At 36.8% G+C, this 23024-nt stretch overlaps 1 protein-coding gene and 1 long non-coding RNA gene across 3 annotated transcripts; one reads left to right on the top strand and one right to left on the bottom strand.

The window, feature by feature from the left end:
* Nucleotides 1-2681: 2681 nt before the first annotated feature.
* On the top strand, nucleotides 2682-7884 carry LOC130734383 (uncharacterized). 2 transcript variants are annotated; one of them, XR_009017922.1, is made up of 4 exons: nucleotides 2682-2883; nucleotides 3663-6250; nucleotides 6653-6882; nucleotides 7467-7884. It is a non-coding gene; the product is annotated as an uncharacterized LOC130734383 (long non-coding RNA). The 2 variants fall into 2 exon arrangements; XR_009017923.1 differs by having other exon boundaries at nucleotides 2726-2883; nucleotides 6150-6250.
* A 1597-nt stretch (nucleotides 7885-9481) lies between these two features.
* On the bottom strand, nucleotides 9482-12581 carry LOC130734382 (putative wall-associated receptor kinase-like 16). Its single transcript, XM_057586755.1, has 4 exons — nucleotides 12205-12581; nucleotides 11278-12041; nucleotides 10984-11100; nucleotides 9482-10843 (listed from the first exon to the last, which is right to left on the bottom strand). The coding sequence occupies exons 2-4, from the start codon at nucleotides 11864-11866 to the stop codon at nucleotides 9633-9635; spliced, it is 1917 nt and encodes a 638-aa protein (XP_057442738.1). The 5' UTR covers nucleotides 11867-12041; nucleotides 12205-12581; the 3' UTR covers nucleotides 9482-9632.
* Between the last annotated feature and the right edge of the window lie 10443 nt (nucleotides 12582-23024).

The raw sequence follows: 23024 nt of genomic DNA, 5'->3' as shown, positions 1-23024 counted from the left end.
CATATTTAACTCATGCAAGCAAGGTTTTAAAGCAACATATGGTAGCAGTTCAATAAAGATTGTTGTTGAAAATAGTGAGAACCCATAAAGTTAAGTCCCAACAACGATTTTACCCACAAGCACATGTGTCAAACCCTTCATTCAGTAGCTTCAAACTTAGACAGGTAGGGATGTACCTCTTGATTCAAGCAGCTTCACATCCACAGAAGGGAAACACAAAGCAGACTTCTCCCTCTATAGATGTCGAGGCTTATAGAGGAGATTAAACCGCAAGTTCCAACCCAAACCTGTACATAGGGAAGCAAATCAACATCAAATTCAATGAATCACGAAAGAAACAGTGATTAGTAAGCATTTTTGTACAACTGCAAAAATCATTTCTTAAGGTGAGCTAAAAAATAAAAGTAACTTTAAGGGAAAGGAATTTGATACAAATAAGCTCATGTCTGAATTTGATACAAATAATCTTCATAAATCACACACACTCCTCATGCTAATTCCACCAAGAAAATTCATCAAAGAGATATTTTTTCCAAATTTTTTTAAGGCTCTATTCAGCAACCCAATAAATTTATCTCATAAATAAAAGGCAACTTTAAATTTATCTCATGTTAGTTGAGGTTCCAAAGTTGCAGATGCAAGAAGCTGAAATTGAAGACTGGAAATTGCATTGAAATGCATAAAATGCTACTACCTTAGTTCCTTCGTTCCTTATTATCTGGCTCACTTTAAAGATTTTTTTTCTATATATGTGTCCACTTAGCATTTCAAGAGAGTATTAAATGATATTTTTCCTAATAGTATCCTTGTAGGAGCCATAAATGAAGAAAGATAATACACATTCTAGAAGGTAAATAGGAAAACAAATAATATTTTTTAAAAAATTAACAAAATTAATAGCACTACATGTGTGTTTCTTCTCTCCCGTGGCAGTTTAAATAGGAATGAAGATAGTAGTAAAAGGCTAAATTACTTGATATATATCATAATAATAAAAAGGGTACAACTAACTAACTAAATATTTACCTTCAAAATAACTAACTAAATATTTACTCACTTTTCTTTCTTTTATTCTCCCTTCCTTTTTAATTAGGACTCGTTTGGTACGCTGTATAGTATAAGGTATGATAGTATAAGGTCTGATTGTATTAGACTTGATAGGATAAGGCCTGATAAAATTTTAATAGGATACAACGTTTGGTCATACACTGTATAATTTGGTGGCGACACTGGTGATGTGGTAGTGGTGGTATTGGAAGGTGATGATGGTGGCAGTGGTGGTGGCGGCGACAGTGGTGGTGGTAGTGGCGGTAGTGGCAATGGTGGTGACAGTGGTTGTGGATGGTGGTGTTGGTGGCGGCGGTGGCGGTGGCAGTGGTGGTGGTGGCGGTAGTGACGACGGTGATGGTGGAGGGTGGTGGTAGAGGGTGGTGGTAATAACAATAACGATGACTAGAGCGTCTTGGTGGTGGCGGCGAAGTAATGGTGGTGGCGGCGGCAGTGGTGGTTGTAGTGGTGGATGCAGTAGTAGTGGAGGGTGGTTATGGTGGCGGTGGTTGTGGTGGCAGCGATAGTGGTGATGGTGGATGGTGGTTGTGGTGGCGGCGACGGTGGTGGTAGCAGCGACGGTGGTGGCGGTAGTAGTGGAGGCGGTGGTGATGGAGGGTGGTTGTGGTGGCAGCGACGGTGGTGGTGCTGGCGACGATGGTGGTGGTGGTAGTGGTGGAGGGTGATTGTGGTGGCAGTTGATTAAATATATTGAAGTAGTTTATACATTGCACTTTTATCGTGCCTTATCCATCATTTATAGGGTGAATTAAATAATCCATCATTTTGATGTAGAAGAGGATATTGATGTATAAGCTTATACAATACAATATTGTGAGAACCAAATAATGGATAAGTTCATAATGTATTATATAATCTTATACTATAATGCTTAAACGAGCCCTTACGTTTCGTTTGGATTGGGGGAAGGGGATGGAGTGGAGCGGAAGGGAGAGAGGGGTTTGAAAGATCCGTTGTTTGTGTAATTAAAAAAAGGATGGAATCAAATGGAAACCAATGGTATCAATTCCATTATGTTCCATTACTTTCCCCCACTTTTGCTCCCTCCCAATTTGGGAGGAATGGAATGGAGCAAAAGAACTGATGTCTTGTAAAATTATAAAAATACTAATATACCCTTCATTAACTCACTCTCTCACGTTAAAAATAACCCCTTTCCCACGTTCTGCTATCTGCTACTTACCTGCTAAGTTTTTTTTGGCCTTTTTTTTGTTATTTAGTTGTTCGCTCTCATTATCTGTCTTGCTCTTCTATTTTATTTTTTTTACATTAATTCATCTAAATCTTGTTTATTAATATTGGAGTATAAACAACCATAAGAAATGAACACCTAATCGTAAAATTGGGATGGTTCTAAATAAGAAAATAAGGGTGTCACTATTTCTACTCGGAAAAAAGAAAAGATGAGTGAAGATATTTTTTTTGAAATAGAGCAATTAATAGTTAATAGTTTTATAGTAAGGGTGATATAGGAAAAATAATAATAATAACTTGTACCACTCCGTCCATAACCCAAACAATAGAGTGGTAATTTTCCTCCGCTCCATCATAAAATACCCAAACAATGGAATAAGAAATTTACTTCGTTCCATTCCACTCCATTCCGTTCCTTCGTGTTCCATTTCGCTCCGTTCCATTATGTTCCATCAATCCAAACATACCCTTCCTCTTCAATGTTCAACCCTTTGTTTCTCTGGCTCTCTCTCAACTCATGGGTTGTCTCTTCACCACACCGCCTCAGCCAGACGAAACAATGGAGAGGAACCTTCTGATTCATTCTTAGCACTTCGGCCACACCGTCTAGCTTGCTTCAAGGTAAGATTGTCATTGTCTCTTCCAATTTCTGGTTATTGCTTTGTTAATTCGCTGATACAGAACGCACAGGCTTGGCTAAGTTTTCAAATCATAACATATGTTTGCTTTCCTAGAGAATTTTGCTTAAATTTTTTAGTATAGCTTATGTACTATTGCTAAGGAAATTTAAGGATCTGCTTCATCTTGGTCGTTTTCTCCATAGTGCTAGCTAGAGCCACAACAGCAGGTCAACGGGTCAATCATTATATTTTCACCTGCATAAGCAAGGGGTAGGCTTGCTAGAGGGGAATTTTGGCTAAGCCAAGCAAACTTCACATGAAGGCAGTATTACTACTCACGATTAAATCATATCTTATTATTGTTTTCATATATTTCAATGAACTCGACTGATGGTTTTCTTTACGGGAAAATCAAAATTGCAATTGATTCTATGCTCAATGGATGTATTGTCAGTTTACAATTTACAGTTTATGCATGGTGGTTGCATTGACAGTAAAATTTAAGCAACCTCATTTACAATTTGTGGCTGTCTGGTGGTCCTAAACTTTTAGTAAAATTGAGCTTTGGGGTAGTTTTGTTACGTTGGTCTACAGACAGGCAGTAATTGGTGCGCGATCTCTAGCATCCAAAACCAACATTTAAGCAAAAACCACAACAAATCCAGTTGTGGCACCCGTGATAATGGCATTCTTGGCAAATGCCGGTTATGATATTTGTGGCATTTATAAACTATCACAATTTGACAAAATGAATACCACTGAAAGTATTTATTTTTGTAGTGTTGGGAAGAACAGCATGAAGAATATTCTGAGGCTGAAGAAGATGATTCTGAATAAGCCAACATTTGCTTGATGGCAGATACAAAATCTTTTGAGAAGTCAGAACATGAAGATTGTGAAGAGGAAATCCATCATTAATTGTTACATTAATTGTTTGGCGAAGGGTCCAACAATTATATCACATAACTAGTGCCTATCAAAAAAAAATATCACATAACTAGTAGATTAAGTTGAGAAAAAATTGAACTGCTGGATTATTATTAAGTACTTAACAAATACAAGATAGGATGTTTCACACACATTACACATATTAAGCGGAAAGAAAAAAGGATTGCATTAGCATATAAAGATATAGAACCTTGACATCAAAGGCAATGTCATGACAATGCCATGCCATAATCATCTTCCAGTATTCTGAAGGCTGTTGCTATCACCACCTTCATAATAAATGTTTGAAGCTTCCTCGTGAAGCAAGTATCGAGTATCCTCCAAATCTAGTTCATTATTTGTCCAGGAGTGCTTCTCCATTAGCCTTAATCCCTCCAACTCCATAGCCACTTCCTTCATGCTTGGTCTTTTCTCGCCTTTAAGCCGCAAACATTTTGCTGCAAGAACAGCAACCTCCTTTATCTCTTGCTTATTTTCTTCATTCATGATTCCAGCTTGAACAACATCAAACATGCGGTCCTCTTTCAAGCAAGATAGAAAGTGCATAGCAAGGCTTCTTTTGTCTTCTGGTCTGTCAAAAGAAATAGGTTTCTCCCCAGATAGCAGCTCTACAAGCACTACCCCAAAGCTATATACATCACTTTTCTCTGTTAATTTTTGTGATTGCATATACTCTGGGTCTAAGTATCCAAGAGTTCCCTGCACTATTGTGGCTATATCAACTTGGTTAAGCGGAACCAATTTTGAAGATCCAAAATCTGACACTTTGGCTCTGTAAGTTTCATCCAAGAGAATGTTGGAACCCTTTACATCTCTGTGGATAATGGGTACAAAGGCATCTGAGTGCAGATATGAGAGAGCTCCAGCTGCCTCTGCTGCTATCCTTAGACAAGTTTTCCATGTTACATTTTCTTCCTTGCCTCCATTGTGAATCAAATCATGAAGGGTACCATTGCTGACATACTCATAAACTAGTAAAGGAACTTCAGTCTCCAAACAACATCCCAAGAGTTTGACCACATTCTTATGAATGATTTGGGACAGAACAACCACCTCGTTAATGAATTGCTCAATTTGACTCTTATCTGCGATTCTGGACTTCTTGATCGCAACAATCCGTTTATCTGGTAGAACTCCTTTGAAAACTATGCCATAACCTCCTCTACCGATGATTAAGCTCTCGTCATAGTTGTTGGTGGCCTTCTTGAGTTCATCTTCTGTGAAAATTTTAACAGTTTGGGAGGAATATTCTCTTGTACTGAGTTTTTGGAGCAAAATGAAACCCCCATTCTCACGGAAGAATTTCTTTTTTAGCTTCATTAGTTTCCTTTTCTGGTATGTTATGTATAGGGAGGCAATCCCCACAAATAGAATAATAATCCCTGCACCTGCTGCTGCATTCCAAATATTTTGACGCAATCAATTAGTTATTCTCTAAATAACATCAACAACATCCCTGCTGAATGATCATAACTACGAGAACTTGAAATGAAAGACACAAGAGACTGAAATAAATCTAAATGGATGTGCTTAGCTTCTTACCAATTATAACTTTGGTAAGTACTTCCTTTTTGTGGCACCCTCCTTTCTCAGTTCCATCTCCAGATTGCCCCTTAGGACAAAAGCATTGGTAAGACCCATTGATGTTGTGACAGTGATTTTCATCTATGCATATATGATTTGACATCTTACCGCTCATGTTTGGCCAGCGAAGGAGAAGATGGGTTTGCACTCTCAGTTTTAGATTCCGTTGGAATTTGATTTTGGAAAAAAACCATTTATGGCCACTGCTATATTTTTTTAGTTGCATATAATTTCTTGGATTTTGTTTGCTACAACTTCAATTCTTTTTCAGTGTTTGGTGAAACACTTTCTGTAAGCTAGAAATTGAATCAAATGCATGTATTGATGAAGATGAACAATAATTGATGTAAATGGAGATGAGAATGATTTTAATTTTAGTAGTTACAAATTTTCTGGGTTTGTATTGATGAAGATGGAGAAAGTGAGGAATGAGAAGGGGAGAAGGAGTGGTGGTTATAGTGGAGGACTAAAAATGCAACTAACTAAAAGTTATTTAATTAATAAATTATTTTTTTCAGTTAAAATTAATTTGGAAATGTCATGTCATTACTTTCAGTTAGATGTTACGCGAAATTTAACGGAAAACCAATTTTGCAACCGGGTGAAAACTTCAGGGTCGTTTTTTTTGCTAATTTTGAAGTTTGGGAACGATTTTCGTAGGAAGGCCAAAGTTGGGGACCAAAAGTGTTATTTAGCCTTATTGCTATCATATTGTTTTCCTTGTTTGTATTTCAGGTTTTGGAGGCGAGTTCATGCCTGGGAAAAGCGGGATTCTCTTCACGATAGTTTTGAGAGGCTCTCTCTTCAGCCACACCATCTATCTAGCTTGTTGCAAGGTAAGCTTGTGATTGTCTCTTTCAATTTCTGGTTATTGCTTTGTTAATTCGTTCATACACACGTACAGGCTTGTATTTCCATAAGATATTGCATACTATGTTTCTAACACCTAGTTACCTCAAGTGAGAACTATTACTTTCGACTTCAATTGGCTAGTCACTTGTATGCTATATGTTTAAATTGTCATAAATTTATTTTGCTGGGTAAATGTTAAAACTAGTTCTGAAAGAATATCCTTCTCCGTGCAGATAATGCTTGTCAAGGTTGATTGAATTTTTTCTGCTTGTAAATTTTTTAAAGTTGGGTTACTTTTTTGGTGGTCAAAATGGACAGGGGAATGAGAATATCTGCAGTTAGTGACTTTCCTACTCTAACCTACCATTATTCAATTCTATGATTAGTTTGAACCCCACTCCAGTGGCAGTGACTGTGTATTGATTGGGTTAAATTGAATGTCAACGGAGCGGTGAAGGCGGATTGTTCAGCAGGTTGCAGAGGTGTTCTTCGAGATAGGAAGGGTAGCTGGCTGTCTGGTTACTGTCAGAATTTAGGCACAACTAATCCTCTCGTAGCGGAGCTTTGGGCCATTCCTACGGCGGCAGAAATCACTCTTGACCTGATTTACCCACAGGTGATTTATGGGGTAGTTGTAGACTTGATCTCATAATCTACAGCTTGGTTTCAAGGCTGGTTTCATGTGAGAATACCATAATGCCTCAGTTTATTAAGCTCTTATAATTGCACATGTGAACTTTTAAGATAAGTCACCTAGGCTATTACAAATGCTCTAGGCCTTCTATCCATAGAGATAGCTAATTGTGACACTCTTGGTTCTCATTTCATCATCTTTTTGAAAGCTGATCACCATGTTTATAGGTTTGTTTATTTGGTTTATTCCTAGTGGCATTTAGTATGAGTTTTTTTATAGTGTATTTGAGCTTATCTACTGCAATAAGCAGTTATGAAGCATTTTAGTACTGTTTTAATGTACTGATCAAAAAAGCATTTCACACCTATATAAACTGGTTAAGGCGTAAGCTAGAAGCTTATGAACAATGTACCTCGTCATGCTGAAAATGATTTGCAGAGTAGCTGTATTTATACTAATTTGATCAAACTAACCATGATGAACTTCTAATTTTTTTTTTCTTTTTCTCGAGGGCTTCTTGAAGCATAGATTTTAATCTCAATTGGCGTTTTTTTCCCGTGTTGCAGCTTAGTGATTATGAGGAAATTTGATATTGGTAATGTCGTCCTTCAAAAGGCCGATATTGAAGGAAAGAACTAAGCAAAGGGAAAGCTTGCAGAAAATTGGGAAGGACTACTCTTTCAATTACTGCGAGATAAGCATGCAACTTTATGCTATACTATTGATGTCTGGCGTACATTTGTACAGATAGGACCAAAAATCAGTGTATCTATTAGTAATTGTGTTTTTCATTATAGCAATAGCAACATATGTTTGCTATTCTAGAGAATTTTGCTGGTGCTGCTATTGTTTTGAGTTCACATTGTTTTGCTTAAATTTTTTAGTGTAGTTTATGTACTAGTGCTAAGGAGATTTATGGATGTACAACTTGCAATTTCTCATTGTTATTTTCACTTTTTTGATGGAGTCCATTATTTTATAGAAGGAGATATTTGATGATGCCCATGTCCCTGGACAAGTTGTGCTTCATCTTGGTCGTTTTCTCCATAGTGCTAGAGCCACAACAGCAGGTCAACGGGTCAACCTACATTTATGGTGCAGATTAGGGATGGCAATGGGGCAAAAAAAAACCCGAACCCGCGGGTACCCGCGGATAAAAATCCGTCACGGGTATAATAACCCGCGGGTTCGGGTACCCACGGGTTTGAAAAATGGATATTTTAAATATCCGTCCGAAAACGGGGCGGGGCGGATATCCGCGTACCCTACCCGTTAGAGTAAAATTACATAAATGCCCTTACTATTTACTTAAGCTCAAATTAAAATTTTAGGGTTTCATTCTTCTCCATTCAAAGTCAATATTCTATAATTATTTTTTAGTAAAATATAAGCAAAGTTTGGTGTATAATGGTGGTAATTAAGTTTCGATTTGAGAAGAATATTTATAATCTTGGATTGTTTTAATGAACTTGATATTTCAAACTAATTGAAATTAATTCATATTTATTTGCTTCATCCGCTCAATTAATGTTCAATTATATGGGTGTTATTTAAGATCTGAAATCAATTTAAATTTCCAACAAAAAAAAAGTTAATTTGCAGTAATTTAGGAAAATAAAAAATTGTAAACGGGTACCCGTTTGGCGCTTAACGGGTACCCGCGGGTATTCAAACCCGTTTAAGGCCCGTAAACGGGTACCCGTTTGACGCTTAACGGTTACGGATACGGGTCGACTACCCGCGGGTAGTGTTGCGGGTTCGGGTACGGGTTCGGATACCCGCCCCGTTGCCATCCCTCTGCAGATGGTGCTTTCAAATTTTGCTCGTATTTAGTCCAGTTTATCCATTATACTTTATCATTGTATTTTCACCTGCATAGGTAATTGTATGGATGTGGATAGAAGGGGATTGGCTGATGAAAGTTAGGTTTGAGTCAGTGTAGTTTCTGAAACTAGAGGGGATTTTTGGCTAACCCTTTCAAGCAAACTTCACATGAAGACAGTATTACTACTCACTATTAAATCATATCTTAGAATCGTTTTCATTTTTTTTATAAGCATAGAATCGTTTTCATATATTTCAATGAACTCTAGACTGATGGTTTTCAATACAGGTAAATCAAAATTGCATTTGATTCTATGCTAAATGGATGTATTGGCCAGTTTACAATTTACAGTTTATGGTGGCTATAAATTGGCATTAAAATTTAGGCAACCTCATTTACAATTTTTGGCAGTCTGGTGGTCCTAAACTTCTTGTAAAATTCGAGCTTCGGCGCAGTTTTGGCACCCATGATAATGGCATTCTTGGTAAATGTCGGTTATGATATTTGTGGCATTTATAAACTATCACAATTTGACAAAATGAATACCACTGAGATTTTTTTTTTGTAGTGTTGGGAAGAACTGCATGAAGAATCTTCTGAGGCTGAAGAAGATGATTCTAAAGAAGCCAGCATTTGCTTGATGGCTGATACAAAATCTGCTGAGAAGTCAGAACATGAGGATTGTGAAGAGGTAATCCATCACTAATTGTTACATTAATTGTTTGGCCAAGGGTCCAACAATTATATCCCATAAGAAAAAATTGAACTGCTGGATTATTATTAAGTACTTAGCAAATACAAGATAGGATGTTTCACACACATTCAACGAAAAACAAAGGATTGCATTTTAAGATTACAATATGTTGTAACAGAACCTTAATATGTCATGTACAATGCCAGGCCATAATCATCTTCCACCTTGCAAGGCAACCAGCTCTACATGATCCCTACTGGTATCATACCCAGTATTCTGAAGGCTGCTGCTATCACCACATTCATAATAAATGTTTGAAGCTTCCTCGTGAAGCAAGTATCGAGTCTCCTCCAAATCTTGTTCTTTATTTGTCCAAGGGTGCTTCTCCATTAGCCTTAATCCCTCTAACTCCATAGCCACTTCCTTCATGCTTGGTCTTTCCTCGCCTTTAAGCCGCAAACACTTTGCTGCAAGAACAGCAACCTCCTTTATCTCTTGCTTATTTTCTTCATTCATGATTCCGGCTTGAACAACATCAAACATGCGGTCCTCTTTCAAGCAAGACAGAAAGTGCATAGCTAGGCTTCTTTTCTCTTCTGGCCTGTCAAAAGAAATAGGTTTCTCCCCTGTTAGCAGCTCTACAAGCACTACCCCAAAGCTATATACATCACTTTTCTCTGTCAAATGTTGTGATTGCATATACTCTGGGTCTAAGTATCCAAGAGTTCCCTGCACCATTGTGGCTATATCAGCATGGTCAAGGGGAACCAATTTTGAAGCTCCAAAATCTGACACTTTGGCTCTGTAAGTGTCATCTAAGAGAATGTTGGCACCCTTTACATCTCTGTGGATAATGGGTACAAAGGCATCCGAGTGCAGATAAGACAGAGCTCCAGCTGCCTCTGCTGCTATCCTTAGACGAGTTTTCCATGTTACATTTTCTTCCTTGCCTCCATTGTGAATCAAATCATGAAGGGTACCATTGCTGACATACTCATAAACTAGTAAAGGAACTTCAGTTTCCAAACAACATCCCAAGAGTTTGACCACATTTCTATGAATGATTTGGGACAGAACAACCACCTCGTTAATGAATTGCTCGATTTGACTCTTATCTACTATTTTGGATTTCTTGATCGCAACAATCCGTTTATCTGGTAGAACTCCTTTGAAAACTATGCCATAACCTCCTCTACCAATGATTAAGCTCTCGTCATAGTTGTTAGTGGCCTTCTTGAGTTCATCTTCTGTGAAAATTTTAGCAGTTTGGGAGGAATCTTCTCTTGTACTGAGTTTTTGTAGCAAAATGAACCCCCCATTCTCACGGAAGAATTTCTCTTTTAGCTTCATTAGTTTCCTTTTCTGGTATGTTAAGTACAGGGTGGCAATCCCCACAAATAGAATAATAAGCCCTGCTGCTGCTCCTGCATTCCAAATATTTCAACGCAATCAATGAGTTATTCTCTAAACAACATCAACAACATCCTTACTGAATGAACATAACTACGAGAACTTGTACACAAGAGACTATAACAAAATTAAATGGATGTGCTTAGCTTCTTACCAATTATAACTTTGGTAAGTACTTCCTTAGGATAAAAGCATTTGTAAGACCCATTGGTGTTCCGACAGTGATTTTCATCTATGCATTTATGACCCGGCCTCTTACACTCATCAATATCTGCGACTCAAAAAAGGAGTTTATTCTATGACATAAAAAAAAGAGATTATTGAAGTAAATGAATCATTGTTGTCCAACGTTGCATTTTCAGTTGTGTATAAGGCGTAAGTTCTAATTTTACTATCAACATTTTACACTCAAAAAAAGGAAGTCTTCATTATTAGCAGAATAAATTACCTATGCAGCCATCAGGATGATATGGGTTTCCTTCATAACCTGCCATACATGTGCATCGGTAACCATAATCCATGTCCTCATCAACGCAGAGACTATTGTTCTTGCACGCGTAGTCGGTACCAATCTTTGAAGAATCGCAGCTCTTGTTTCCTACAGTCCAATCAAGAACCAAGGGGAATTCTGTGTGAGGAAAAGCTTTTAAATCAGTGGCAAAAAAATTATACGAGCCTTGCTTCACAACAAATGAATAGGTGCAGGTTTCCAACGATTCCGTTGAATTGGAAAAGCCAAATGCTTCTACAGTGATATTCCTCATTCTCGGAGGAACGTCCACCTGGCAACACCCTATGCCCGAACAAGTTTCGTTTTCGATGATTGACCTTATTCTATGGCCATAACATCTTGTCAAGCAGCCTGTTGAATATGACTGCTCGTCGTAAAAGCTGTTGAGATAGCCATAACTGTCACAGCCTACGGTTAGGAACTTGTTTTCTTTGCTTGAAATGCTGAAACTTGCTGTGTCGAGCCAAGGGTTGCTCCAATAATTGATTCCAGTTGAGTTATAGCATTTGAACGAGACGTTAAACATTACGTCCAATTGACCCTCGATGGCGATGGCTAGAACTTGTACGTTCCCCAAATATAGTTTAGAATCATTGCAATCAAGACTGATGAGTTGCCTATGCCAAAAGGATAAGGAATTGTGACATTTCCACAACCGAAGCTGCAGCCAGGCAGGGTCTGTACCTTGGTTGCTGCTGCAACTGAAAAAAGAGATTACTTAAGTAAATGAATCCTTATGGCAAGCCACTAAGATTGAGCAAATAGTGCGGGATTGCGTAGTTTGAATGAGGCATAAGTTTTAATTTAGTCTCAACATTTTACACTCAAAAAAAGGAAGTCTTCATTATTAGCAGAATAAATTACCTATGCAGCCATCGGGATGATATGGGTTTCCTTCATAACCTGCCATACATGTGCATCGGTAGCCATAATCTATGTCCTTGTCGGTGCAGTAACTATTGTTCTTGCACGCGTAGTCGGTACCACTCTTTGAAGCATCACAACTGTTGTATCCAACAGTCCAATCAAGAACCAAGGGGAATTCTGTGTGATTAAAAGCATCTAAATCAGTGGTAGAAAAATTATAGGAGTCTTGCTTCGCCACAAATGAATAGGTGCAAGTTCCCATCGATTTCGTTAAATTGAAGCCGGATGCTTGTATAGTGATATTCCTCATTCCCGGAGGAACATCCACCTGGCAACACCCTATGCCTGAACAAGTTCCGTTTTTTGTTATTAGCGTTATATTATTGCCATAACATCTCGTTAAGCAGCCTGTTGAATATGATTGCTCCTCGTAAAAGCTGTTGAGATAGCCATAACTGTCGCAGCCTACAGTTAGGAACTTGTTTTCCTTGCTTGAAAATGCTAAAACTTGCTGTGTCGAGCTGAGGGTTGCTCCAATCACTGATTCCAGTTGAGTTATAGCATATCAGCGAGACGTTAAACATTACGTCCATTTGACCCTCGATGGTGATGGCTAGAACTTGTAGGTTCCCAACATATAGTTTAGAATCATTGCAATGGAGTTGGAATTTGGGCTTCAAGTAACAAGGTTGATCTGATTTTGATGATGAGTTGCCTATGCCAAAAGGATAAGGAATATTGACATCTCCACAAGTGGAGTTGCAGCCAGGCAGAGTCTGGACTTTGGTTGTGGCTGCTGCTGCTGAAGGAATGGCTTCACCAGCTGCAACTGCTACTAACAGGGCTAATGCTAGTGCAGCCATTAGCACGCGGTACAGTCGCAACTGCTCCATCTTCACCTCCATTGGCTTTGGTCACAAAAACTAGATTACAGAGGTTTGGAAGTTGGACTGAAAAATTAACTAGCTGCATATGCTCTGGTAGCCCGAGGGGTTCACTTATTTATGAACTTCAATTTTCATTTTTTCAGTTTGGATGGGAGTAAGTTCAGTTGACTTAGCAAGAAGACTAAGACTATCACTCGGTCTTTAGAGAAGAAAGTAGTGATGGAGAATTGATCTTGAAGAAAATATCATCCGTAGCATTAAATTTTCTACGTTAAAAGACAGGTGCAGAAAAAGACTCTATTTACTAATCATTGTGACTCATAACTTATTAATATTTTTATGCAAATTTTGTGTTATTATGATTTGTTCTTTAATTTGAGCTCTTTACTGTGCTCCCCCTTTTCTAATTTCTTAGTTCCTTAATTAAGTTTCATGGCAAGCTAGATCTTACAAGTATGAAGAGGTAGATATTCATCACAACTTGAAAAGAGTCATACGCCCGTACGAGGTGCATGTATATTTACTTTCTTGTTTTTCATTATCTGCTAGGCCGTGCGGACGAAAGTAGATGTAGAGAATTGAAGGAAAATACCAACATACTTGATTAGCTCGGTAGTGTTTTGTGTTGTTTTCTATCATTTTCTCGGCAATGGCCATGAGGAGTGGAAAACTGTATTCTGGGGCTATGGTGACAGCTTTCCTTTTCCTTCATTTATCATGGTCATCGAAATCGAAACAATCAAAAAGTGAATTTCCCACCCTTTTCCCTTCCACCCATAATCATTCACCTTATTTTCATTAAAAACAAACAAAACATAAGAGTTCCTTTAGATGTATGAGTGAAATTAAGTAGAAAGAATATAATTGAAAACTGAGATGATTTTTGAGTTTTTTAGATAAAGAGAAAAAAGAGAGAATAAAATAAAAAGTAATAATTACATAGTTACTATTTTGCCCTTTTCATATAAATCCTTAAAAGTAATTTATATTTAACTTTTTAAATGCTTAAGGTATTTTAAAATAAATTTTATTTCGTTAATATTTATTTAATCTTATTTTTTACTAAATTATATTGATCAAAATTAACAACTGGACTGTAAAATAATTTTAACTTTTTCATCGCTAAAATGAAAGTTATCAAAATTCTAAATCAAACCCAAATGATGAATAAAATGAAAAAAAAGGCTTGAAGACAATAACCTTATCTCATGCTAAAACAGTGTTGCATAGCTTGAAGCATATTGAATTGAATCAAAACAATTTTAAAAAGTACGATGAAGAATAGAGTAAAATAAGAGTAATGTTTCCTTCAAACATGAACATGTTTGATTATAATTTTTGAAAATTATTTTCTAATTTTAAAAACAAAAAAATTTAAAAATCTGTTTGTTTTTAAAAATCAGTTTCTAAAATAATTTTTAAATACAGTTTTTAAAACTGCAAAAAACAGTTTCTGTTTTTAAAAACTGAAAATTTTAAAACCTGTTTGTTTCTAAAAACACAGTTTTCGAGAATTATTCTCAATTTTAGTTTTTAAAATAAAATACCAGAACAACAAAAAAATATTTTCTGTTTCTGTTTTTAGTTTTTGTATTATAATATTTTAATGTTAGAAAACATCTAATTCAAACATATTTTTCTTGTAAAACAGTTATTAAATACAGTTTTTAAAAACTGCAATCAAGTAGACTCAATGCACCATCACTCTATGAGCAGGGCCGGCCCTGGGCCTGTGCAGGCAGGTCAACAGCCCAGGGCCTCGAAAAAGAAGGGGCCCAAAAAAAAGTTTGTTTTATTTGGCACTTTAGCCCACTTTAGCAGACCCACAAACGGATTTTTTTTATTTTTTTTTGTTTGGCACTTTGGCCCAATACCTCAAGAGTTTATTTTTGGACCACTAATTTTTTTTAGTCACATATTTTTGAAGTTGTTGATGCTATTTACAATTTAAATAGATAATGTTATTTAAAAAAAAATTATTAGGGGTTCATTTTTAGTATTTGTCCAGGGCCTCCAAAATGTCGGGACCGACCCTGTCTATGAGATAATAATGAAATGAGAGATATGTTAGATGATAACATAGAAATAAAATAGAAAGATAAAAAGAGAATTGAGTGGAAATTAACTAAGATGGTAGAAAAATAAAAATTTGAATGAATCAATACTCAATTAAAATAATTATTTCTCCTCCATTTTCATGTGAACCAAAAATGTGAATGAACTTCAATTTTTTATTCTTATTTTTTCAGTTGGATGGGAGTAAGTTCAGTTGACTTAGCAAGAAGACCAAGACGAATTAAGACTCGGTTTGTCGGTTTGAATTTTCTACGTTGAAAGAAAAGTGCTGAAAAGACCTTATTTACTTATTATTGTGACTCACAATTTATTATCATTTTAATGCAAAAAAAAAATTGTGTTAATATGATTTGTTCTTTAATTTGAACTCTTTACTGTGCTTCCCTTTCCTAGCGGTCACATTTTTTCCATAATATGCCAATGAATTCTTTTGCGGAAATTTTGTTATAACAAGAGTTTACAAAACAAAAGGGAAAAGAAGAAGCTAGACTCTCATGACCAAAGTGCCCACTTGGTCTTCTTGCAACAAAGGTAAAATGTCCCGAATGGGAGAATCCCAAATCAAACTCTCAGGCATCAAAGAAGCTCCATGCTTTGCTAGGAAGTGCGCCACTAAGTTTCCCTCGCGAAGAATATGCTGACACAAAACCTGCCACTATCTCCGAAGCAAGGCTTTAATCTGCCCAATTACCGACCCATATCGATGATAAAGTGGATGATTCTCCATGATCAAACTCAAGGCTAGCAAAGAATCAGTGAACAAATCAATACACTTGAGATCATGATCCCATCAGTTAAACCTCTATGAATAGCAAGCAACTCTTCAAACAAGCTGTCAGCTTCAACAATGTGCACGCCTTGCAAAGCCTAGGATCCAATTACCGTCCATTGTGCGCACCACGCCATCAATACCAAAAGATGGAGGGGTAGACGGTGCACTGTTTGAAAACATGAGGGGTAGAAACGTCGACAAAAATAGAGTAGGGGCAGAATTTGCACAAAGTTGAAACATCAGGGGCCAAAAATATTTTTTATTGGGTAAATATTTTATTGGGTAACAACACAAACAATACATTTAGTCCCGTTTGGAAAAACAGCTTAATTAAGCGCTTATGATCATAAGTCACCATAAGCGCTTATTCATATGTTATTTTTAAAAATTTATGGAAATAAATTTAAAAAAATTTATATATAAGCATAAGCTCTTTTTCATAAGCTATTCTCAGTAGCTTATGAAAATAAGCTCAAAACAGCTTATGGTAGGTCATAAGCTGTTTGTATAAGCTCTCCGGAACACTTACACAAACGTTTATGCTATCAGATAACTTCAAATAAGCTCTTCCAAATGATAATAGTATTGCACCTAAGTTTTATTTTTTGAATTATGCGTTATAACTTTTCAAAAAGACTTCTTTCTCAAGGAGCTTTTTTTCAACATAATACATGCATGAAAATGAGATGAATCACACTAGAAGACTCGCCCGGGCCCATTAGTACATCGGAAAATTAGCTTGCTTTTCCGGTATATGAGGAGTAAGTTGTATTTTTAGTTTTTTACACCATTGACTCACTTGATAAGTATCTTCTTCAGGAAGTGTTTACTTAGATTTTTGGTAAACAAACAGAATCCAAAAGCAATTTAAGGACCGGATTCAGAGTCCTCTTCAGGTTCTTTAGTGAAAACGTTTTGAGTGACAATTCTGGATTTTTATGAAAAACGGTATGAACAAAAGGGAAAAAGAGTAGAAAGGTAGAAGATTGAAAGGAAAAAGAAGAACAAAAAGCGAAAAGAAATCAAAATGGCAAAGGAAATGACATTGCATTGAACATAAAAGTGAGAATCACAACACACTCTTAGTCTCTTATGTACCCAAAAGAACACTCTTAGTCTCTTTGTAGCTATTTGTCACATAAGACTTCAAGACATCCATTGAGAGTTTTGAGTAATTGTGTGAATCTCATTATTTTTAGTTTTTTACAATCAGATGTGCTATTTATAGACTAAGTTCCTAATAACTACCCTTGCCACCTAATAGACATGTGTTTATTTAAAATAAACTACAAAGACCACTAGTATCCTCCACTTAGACACTACCTTCTACAGGGTTAAATCTTCATCTCTTGCTTAGCTTCTTTTCTTTTGAAGTTCTCGATCCGCATGCTTACTATTTTGAATCAAACAAGTGGTTTTGGAAGTTTTTGTCGAAATAAACTTGGCTGAATTTTAGAATGTGTTTTCGACCATAAACATGTTCAAACTTTTCGACCATAAACACATGTCTTGTGCCATTATATATTCTTCGACCTCTAAACATAAGCATGCATTCCGTTCTGTGATCAAACGCTACTTTTATAAACAAGATGAAAAGTCATACACCCGTACGTTAGAGAAGAAATAAGGAGCTAAATGATAGACTAGAATACATAAATGTTTGTAACAGGTTAGGTCCAATCTCTTAGCGGCCTAGTGTGGATTTATCTTCTAACTTCAACAAAAATACAAGTATTCTCAAGTTTTTTAAGCTTTACATACGAATTAATATTCGTTTGCTGAAATAAAAAATATAACAAAAAGAGGTGTTAAATTGTGATAAAAAAAAATCTAACTAAAATCGTCCAGCCTCTTCAAGTGTATTTTGCGGACATTTATATCTGTCATGTGGTGTGGCCAGAGGAGATGCAATTATTAACGTACTTTATTGTTTTTTCTTTATCAACTTGGCGTGTTCACTTACTTTTTTTTTTTTATAAGCTTGGCGTGTTCTCACTTGACTCGCTGGGAATTGAAGACTTCTATGATTGTCTAGCCAGGTCCGTACCGAACATCTGAACTGTTTTTTTCTAAGTTCAGTTGACTTAGCACTTAGCAAGAAGACTAACGCTCTGTTTGGATGTAGGAGTAAAAATGAGTGGAAGGAAATAGAAGAGTAATGAATATAAAATGAAAGAATATAAAGAAAAATCGAGGTGGTTTTTAAGGTGTTTGGATTGAGAGAGAAAAAAAATGAATGGAAAAGTGAAAATAATGAAAATGAGTATCATACATAATTACAATTTTACCCATCACATAAATGACTTCAAAAAATTCATAAATCGTGTTTAGTTATATATTAAATTAAACTTTGTATCTTATTTTAGATATAATTACATCATTCCAATAATTATATTTGTTAACAATAGAATGAAATAATTTTACAATTTACAAAAAAACATAATAATTTAAATTTATCTCTCAAATTATTTAAACACATATTTTATTTTACATTATTTGAATTTGATCTAAAGAGTATTCAGTATTTACTTTTAAATTAATAGCATTTGGAAATATACTTATCTATCTAACAGTGTACCAACGAAGAAAGAACTCTCTTCAAAAAAAAAACGAAGAAAGAACTCAAAGAAGAAAACAGTAAGCACATGAGTAAGGAGGGTATTTCAGTCTCTTTATTATTAAAGCCTCTCTTTGTCTAGTTTTCCCGCCAATTATGCAGGGAAAACTGCATAGCCACTGTTCATGTACGGAAATCAACCCATTTCACTTTCCAGTGTGTCCCAAACAACTACACTAGGGGTGTCCAGCGGTCGGATACGGGCGTGCTCGGGCCAATATTCTCGGATCCGATCGGTTTAAACCACCAAACAAGCACAACCGCCACCGTCCGACCAGTATGATCGGATTTATCGGGTTCGGTCTTGTCGTTCTCGGGTGTATACGGTCGGTTACTCGGTTGAGAGGAAGAAAAAAAACAGAGTATAGAACAGAGGGCACAGAGGAGAAACACATGAATTTTTCATTGATATTTTGCATTACAATAACAAAGAAACCTCAATACAACAAATTGAAGAGGAAAATCAACAGAAAAATCGCATGGAAGGGTTCACACTTGCAGATCAAGCACCTTCGACCTTGATGAGACCGATCTGAGCGCCGCTGTAGATGGAGGGGCTGCAGAACTCCAGATTCGACCTCGTAGGTTCTATTTGAGAAGAAGAATAGAAGATCAGCAGTATCTATGTCAACAGCGGGGTGAAGAGAAGAGGAGAGAAGAGAAGGGCTGAGAGGTTATCTATGAGAGGGGAAGAGAAGAGACATGGCGGTGGTGGCGGCGGTTGGGTGGGGTGGTGGCGGCTAGGGTTGGCTCATGGTGGGAAGGGCAGGCTGATGCAGAGTGGCGGCTAGGGTTTCTGAAGATGAGAAGGGAAAAGTGATGGAGGTTAGGGTTAAATGAAAGCTAGTAAGGTTTTGTTTAAATGGGCTTCAATTTTTATTCCCCAGACCTCTCTCTTTCTCACTCAAACTGGGCTGGGCTTGGCTGCAGTTTTTTTTTTCAAACTACTTCAGTCGGTTCGGTCGGTTTTGAGCCCAAATCGAAACCGACCGAACCAAACCACAGTAAACCGGTTTCTTTCAACCGAGTGACCCGAAAACCGGCCCGACCGGCCCGTTTTCATGAAAATTGGCTCAGTTTAGCCGGGTTCGGTTCGGGCCGGTTCACCCTGGACAGGCCTAAACTACACATTTTGCTACTTGAGGGTCCAAAAGTACATGAAATAAAACAGGGGAAGCAGTTGCTACTTGAGGGACTCACGGGCCAGAGAAGAGAGAAAATTGACTACAAACCACTGCACCATCATGTATCTTATGTTTTGTGTTACTTCATGTTTTATGTAGTCAAGTTTCATATATTGACTAAGTTGCCACCGTGTTTGTTCTGTTTCCATTTTCACAAACTTCTCAACAAAAAACATAGAATATGATTTTTTTTTTCATTTTCAATTTTGAACCTATTTTCAGAAATATTTTCTAAAATTTAACCAAACAAGTTTCACGTCTATTTTCTATTTTCAGTGAAAATAAAAACAGGAAACAGACAAACCAAACACGCCCTAAGCGTTTTTCTTTTCGGGCCGTTGTTTCCATACTATTGAATTAATAGTGTCGTCACTTGTCATGAATTTTGTGATGTCACACATGGTTGATGGTTAGATATTTTTGTTACCTTTTTATAACTAAACCGTTGCTATGCTCCGTGTAAATGGCAAGGCAAATTAGACAATTGCCTAAGGCCTCCAAAAATATTTAGACCCCCAAAAAATTAGTATGTATAGGATATATTACTGAGACTTAAGAGAGGTAATAATATAATGAAAAATTAAGTAATATTGATAACAACATAGGAAATGCAATGTGAGAACTTAAAAGTGTAACGTGAGAAGTGCAACTTTGAAAGTTATTAGTAGTAGTATTTTATATTAGAAAATTTACATTTTTCAAAAAATAAGTAAATAAGATATATACGACTTGCTACTTGATGACGGTTTTGCGGTCTTGAACTTGTGTTTCTGACTCTCCTAGAAGTGTGGTCTTAGTGTTTAACACGTGATCAGGGGTTAGGGGTGGAAATATGTTGGGCCTAGGTAGGCTTTGCGTAAATATGCTTAGCCTGCTTAAAAGTCTTAAGGCTTGAGCCTGGCTTGTCATAGGCTTTTTTCGAGCCTGGTCTGGCCTTCCCGAAAGTCTGGCTTGGCCCGGTAACCTATTTAAATGCACGTTTCACAAAGAGTTTTACGTTTGCTAACAAACATATCTGTAAAAAAGCTATCAAACTTATAAGCTAACGAGTTAAATTATACTAAAATAATTTTTTCAACAATGAGACTTATAATATTATAAGCTACTAGGTAGAGATGAAACTAAATGAGATTATGTTGGTTTCTTAGAGTCGGAGTGCCAATTTAAAATCACACTTTATAGTAAGGTATTTAAATACGTCATATATTTATTTTTAAATAGACTTATAACTTTGAAACATTACATAAGTCAATTTTCCTAAATATATAAAAATGTCAATAACTATATAATTTCAAGATATTATTAAATTTTTAATATATAGCATCATCAATGGTAAAATATATTTATACTAATCATATTTACAATGTACTAGAAAAATATTAATCATATTTACTTAAATATGCTAGCCTATAAGGCTTATAAGGCTTGTTGAATGACATGAGCCTGACCTTTTTAACTAAATGAGTTTTTCAAAAAGCTTAAGTCTTGCCTATATACTAATTTGTCCTGACCTGACCTGGTAGGCCATAGGACCCTACGAACGGTATAGCCTATTCTCACTCCTATCTGGGGCCAAGCTAAGAGGGAATTTAAAGTAGAAGAAGAAATAATTGGTCTTGTGCGGCACAAGAATCTTGTTAGGTTGCTTGGATACTGTGTTGAGGGGTCGGACATATATACAGGTATTTTTTATTTTTTATCTCAATTTATTTAATTTCTATATTAAATATTATGGATGTATATTACACGATTTTTTTTTGTCACATAGAGAAATAAAAGCAACAACGAAACTAAACTACTGCATCCTGACAAAGGAGGGGAACTATAGCGGAGGGGGAAATCCTCCAGACCTTCCAATCCCAGCCTTCACTCACAGCGAGTTTTGCAAAAGCATAGGTGCCAATGATTCTGGACATCCTCGCTACTACACAGAATCTGGTGGAGCTCTGTGCTGTCAACATAGCACGCTACTGAACGGAAGCCAAGTTCCCAAGCCAGCGTGATTCCTTATGTATATTACAGGATAGTTATGTATGAATATGTTGATAATGGCAATCTCGAGCAGTTGTTGCATGGGGATGTTGGATCTAGGAATGGCAACGGCGGGGAAAAAAAATGTATCATTGGATACTCGCGGTTTTAAAACCCGTCACAAATATAATGACCCCGGGTTGAAAAAATGGATATTTTAAGTATTAGTCTATATACAAACGGAGCGGTGCCGATATACACATACTCATACATGCGAGTATTTGTTATAGTAAAATTACTTAAAATTGGATTTTAGTGTTAACAATCACATATTCAAATTTTATTTTATTTTTGTTATTAAAGAAAATATTGTCAAATTTCATTCCATTTAATGAAGTCATTAATATTTAAAATAGAAGATATTCAAGTACTTAACGGTTAACTCGGTTGGGATTAGGAAGCAGGTGGCAACCTCCGACGTGAGGAACGATAAAATTGAATGTTGATGGTAGCTATCGGGACCGGGATGGGATCAGCGGAGCTGGAGGTTTGGCGCGGGATACTCAGTGGAATTGGTTGTTTGGTTTTGTGGTGCACCGACGTGGGGGAAATGCTTTGATGGCGGAGGCGCAAGCTTTGTTGATGGGCATGGAACTGGTTTGGGAGCGTGGATACAGGGATGTAATTGTGGAAGTGGACTGTAAGGATTTGGTTCACAATATAGAGGATGAAGACAACATACGTTTTCTTCCTATTTTGACTGATATCAAGAACTTAAAGGACAGAGCATGGCGCATCTCAGTGAGAGGGTGAAGCGGGAGTGCAATGCTCCGGCTACCTTCCTAGCTTAGATGGGAGCACGTTCTCCGGGTGTGGAGTTCAGCTTCTTGGAGAAGCCTCCGTGGGAAGTAGAGACCCTTGTCATGAGAGACTTAGTGCTTGCTCGTTAGTTTTGTTTTTCTGTTAGTTTTCCGATGTATCAAAAACACGGTTGGGATTAAAATTTAAAGGTTTAATTAAGTTTTGATCCCTTTTACAGCATTTTTGGTTATAGTCCCTCGACGAAGCAAATGTGAGAGATCATCCCTAACCTTTAGGGTATTGATTGATTTTAGTCCCTCCGGCCAGGCTGGTCAACACCGTAGCTCCGGCAGTCCCACATGTGGCTGCCACATCACCGTAGTCCTGCTAGAACTCAGCCACACCACCACTTTGAACCCCAAATCAGTAACTTATAAATCAAATTAAACACCTCCACTTCACCTTCAACCTCATTAGATCAAATAACAGTTTTCTGTTTCCCAAAAACT

Source organism: Lotus japonicus, chromosome 1, assembly GCF_012489685.1.
Source record: "Lotus japonicus ecotype B-129 chromosome 1, LjGifu_v1.2".
In the NCBI taxonomy this organism is placed as follows: Eukaryota; Viridiplantae; Streptophyta; class Magnoliopsida; order Fabales; family Fabaceae; genus Lotus; species Lotus japonicus.
The sequence above is the reverse complement of the archived record's forward strand: the minus strand, read 5'-3'. Positions and strand labels throughout refer to the sequence as shown.